General features: G+C 54.4%; 1 protein-coding gene across 1 annotated transcript; it reads right to left on the bottom strand.

Annotated features, from left to right (window-relative positions):
* Window positions 1-2,242: 2,242 nt before the first annotated feature.
* ID1 (inhibitor of DNA binding 1) lies at window positions 2,243-3,458 on the bottom strand. Its single transcript, XM_010342716.3, has 2 exons — window positions 2,940-3,458; window positions 2,243-2,702 (listed from the first exon to the last, which is right to left on the bottom strand). Exons 1-2 carry the CDS (start codon window positions 3,360-3,362, stop codon window positions 2,661-2,663), a joined length of 465 nt encoding a protein of 154 aa, XP_010341018.1. The 5' UTR covers window positions 3,363-3,458; the 3' UTR covers window positions 2,243-2,660.
* Window positions 3,459-4,212: the final 754 nt, after the last annotated feature.

Raw genomic sequence — 4,212 nt, 5'->3', positions numbered from 1 at the left:
GCCAGTGCTCAAGAAATCATAATCTTTCATTTGCTTTTTGTTCATCCCCTCTCTGAGCTTTTTTTATTTTTATTTATTTTTATTTTTATTTATTTTTTTTTTGAGACGGAGTTTCGCTCTTGTTACCCAGGCTGGAGTGCAATGGCGCGATCTCGGCTCACCGCAACCTCCGCCTCCTGGGTTCAAGCAATTCTCCTGCCTCAGCCTCCTGAGTAGCTGGGATTACAGGCACGCGCCACCATGCCCAGCTAATTTTTTGTATCTTTAGTAGAGACGGGGTTTCACCATGTTGACCAGGATGGTCTCGATCTCTTGACCTCGTGATCCACCAGCCTCAGCCTCCCAAAGTGCTGGGATTACAGGCTTGAGCCACCGCGCCCGGCTATTTATTTATCTTTTTGAGACTGAGTTTCACTCTTGTTACCCAGGCTGGAGTGCAATGGCGCGATCTCGGCTCACCGCAACCTCCGCCTCCTGGGTTCAGGCAATTCTCCTGCCTCAGCCTCCTGAGTAGCTGGGATTACAGGCACGTGCCACCATGCCCAGCTAATTTTTTGTATTTTCAGTAGAGACGGTTTCACCATGTTGACCAGGATGGTCTTGATCTCTTGACCTTGTGATCCACCCGCCTCGACCTCCCAAAGTGCTGGGATTACAGGCTTGAGCCACCGGGCCCAGCCTAGGATGGGTCTTGATCTCTTGACCTGGTGATCCACCCACCTCGGCCTCCCAACGTGCTGGGATTACAGCCACCGCGCCCAGCCTCTGAGTCTGTTTCTTCTGCTGTAAAACTGGGATCACAATCCTGCCTTTAGCCCAACAGGGATCCGTGAAATCATTTATGTAAAGCGTCGAGCAGAGTCAGGCTTCTGGTGCTAGGGGCTATTTATTTTATTCTATTTATTGACAAAATGTATTAATAGCCCTTACCTGCCTGGGACAAGTTCTTTGGCCTTCCTGGGACTCAGTTTCTCCATACATAATACATGGAATTTACCTGGCAGCAATCCTTGAGGGTCGGTGCCCCCGGGGCCTAATGACAGCCCAGGGAGTTGGCATGTGAACTTTTGAGGACCTATTTGCCCAAACACAGCCCTCCCCACCTTCACTCCAGATCCTCAGAGGCCCAGGAATGCCAACCAATTTATAGAACAATTATACACACAGAAACCCACAGTGTGGTTCTGTGGCCTCAGACACTCAAACTCATCCATCATCCCAGACTCATGCAGAGATGCCCACAATGCATTTAGGCAGAACACACAAGCCCGAACAGCTGGAGGTTGCACACTTATCTTGGAACACATATACTCTCATTTGCCCTTCTGCACACAGCCCCAAGCATATCCCTACTTACATCCCTAGGCCTGTAACAGATTGCCAGTCCAACCGTGGGAGTAGGGGGAAGACCAGCTCACTGGTTACATGCACAGGTATAAACACTCACACATGTGCTCCCCCGAGTAGAAACTCACACACACGTCCAGGCAGATAGGCCCTTGCCAATGCCTTTTTTCCTGCTCTGGAGCTGGGGAATGAGACTCACCCACTCCTCAGATCCCACACAGGAGCCCTGGGGTTGGGGAAGGCGGTGGAGATTTGAGCTGCTGACAGAGCCAGGCCAGCGTGAGGGGGTTGAGTCTGGACCCAGAGCAGGTGTCCCAGCAGCTGTGCCCAGCCTGGCCCTGCCAACTTGCTCACCCACTTGGATGAGGCAGTAGCCCCAGGGCAGCCTGCTGGGACCCAGAAATAGGCTGTTGGGGAGGGGACCTCCTACTGGGGAAGGGGGTGATAGAATCACTGTCTCCGACAAGCTGTGGCCTGAAGCAAGTCCCTTTCCACTGGGACTCTTTTCCCACATCTTGGCAAGGAAGTGGGTGGTCCCGCCACCCGGTTCTCCCAACTTCAATGGCTCGCTCAATACTCCCCGAAGACAGAAGGGGTCTTGGCAGATTTATCTGCATTTTAACAACCTCCCCAGGTGATCCAGATGGCCCAGTGATGACTTTGAGAACCCCCAGAGGCCTAGAGTACTTAGTTTTATAACACTGGGAGCAGGGAAATGGCCAGGGATGGTGGGGGAGGAATAGACTTTAAAGACACCGGAAACACTCATTCAGGCCGGTAAGAGCGACAGTCCAGATGTGGCCCTCCAGTTCTCCTCCCAGAACCAGCTGTGAAGAGGGTCAGAGGTCAACTCCCAGCCCAGGCCCCTCCCCTCAATCCAAGAAATCACTGCAACTTTACCATCTAAATTATTTGTTTAATAACAACAAAAAAAAAGCCCCACAGAACTATTGTAAAACAATATTATCAATCGGTGATCATTGTAATATACAATACAAAAAAAAGCAATTTCCTCAGAAATCTGAGAAGCAGCAAACGTGACCATTTTTTTAAATGTCTGCTTTTCAAAAAATAGAAACACACGAGGGGAATCCCACCCCCTAAAGTCTCTGGTGACTGGTAGGTGTGGAGAGAGGGTCGGCCTCTCCTCGCCAGTCCCTCAGCCCTGGGCTGGATGCCGTAAGGGGGCAGTGGCCGCTGATCTGTCTCGTTCTCCCCCAGATCCGGCGAGACGCGTTGGGAGACACACAGAGCAACTTAATTCCTCTTGCGCCCTGGAGGGCTGGGGTCCGCCGGCCCCTGGGGGAGGCACTTCAGCGACACAAGATGCGATCGTCCGCAGGAACGCATGCCGCCTGTGAAAAGAAAAGAAGTGAGACGCGTGGGTGGGAGGGGACGCCGCTCCAAGCACGACAGACGCCCCCTTCCCCAGGAGACACGATGGGGAAGCTCTTTTTCCAGGTTCCTTGAGCACCCCGGCATAGCCAGGTGCCCGCAAGGATGGGACCAAAGTGGTGCTAGCCGCCCACTCCCTCTGGCCTCAGTTTCCCCGTTGGTATAAGGGTGATTCCGTGGTCGGATCTGGACCTCACCTCGGCCGTCAGGGCGCTGATCTCGCCGTTGAGGGTGCTGAGCGGAGCCCGGACTGGCAGCCCTCGGCCCCCGGCGGTCCCGACTTCGGATTCTGAGTTCAGCTCCAACTGGAGGTCCCTGATGTAGTCGATGACGTGCTGGAGGATCTCCACCTTGCTCACCTTGCGGTTCTGAGGCAGGGTGGGCACCAGCTCTTTGAGGCGCGAGTAGCAGCCGTTCATGTCGTAAAGCAGCACGTTCACCTGCTGCTCGTCCAGCAGAGCAGGCAGGCGCGCCCCGGCGCCCCCGGCGCCCCGCGAGATGGCCACGCTCTGCTCCGACAGGCAGCGCACCACCTCGCCCGCGCCGCCCGCAGTCTTGCCGGCCTTCAGTGCGCAACTGGGGCCCGCGGCGGCGGCGGCGCTGCCACTGGCGACCTTCATGATTCTGGTGACCGGCTCAGCGAACGGAGGCGATAGGAGCCCGGAGCAGCCGAAGAAAACAGAGGAGCGAAGAACGTGGAATGCGAGCGTAGAGCCCCAGTCGGTCTTTTATAAACACGCCGGAGGGGCGGTCTCAGACTGTTCAAAAACAACCAATGGGCGGCACGGGGGCGTGGCCCGCGCTCCTGGGTCCCGCCTCCCGCTCCTCCGGTGCGCGCTTGTGGGGTAGAAAGAAGAGTTCAGGAACAGCAGGGACGGGTGGGTGGCAGGGCACCAGGCAGGGCAGCAGGTGGAGGCGAGGGCTACACTGGGCTCCTCGATAAGGGAGCTTACGGCATGGCCTTATAATGAAAAGACTTCGGGAATCAGTTTTTCCCGTATTGACTTTCTCATTTCTCCAGCTCCATATCACAGATGAGAGAAATTGAGGCCCGAACGGAGAAGCTGCTGGCTCTGGATAGCGCAGAGAGCCTGTGTTTCCGGACCCTCTTGGAAGATTACCTCTCGGACCCTGATCTACAAATATCAGAACCAAAATTTAAAGCGGGCGCTCGCTCATTCACATCTGCCTCCCTGGGCTTTCTCAATTCCTAGATAATGTTGCTGTTCATATTCCTGGGAACGGGAGAGCCTAACCAGATCCCCTAACCCCCAGGTGGGAGCAATTAATTCGGGAAAGTCTAATAAGGTTGGGGCTGGGTGGCTGGGACGTGAACTAGATAGAGCACAGTGGACTGGGACTGCATGCGATTCCACCTTGAATTTGCAGCTCCTTGCAAAAATCCCCAAAACCTGCAGCAACTCGTGATTTTTAATTTTTTCCCCCAATTTTGGCTACATTAAATTTTTT

This window comes from Saimiri boliviensis, chromosome 9, assembly GCF_048565385.1.
Source record: "Saimiri boliviensis isolate mSaiBol1 chromosome 9, mSaiBol1.pri, whole genome shotgun sequence".
NCBI lineage: Eukaryota > Metazoa > Chordata > Mammalia > Primates > Cebidae > Saimiri > Saimiri boliviensis.
This window is presented reverse-complemented; position numbering and strand designations above follow the sequence as displayed.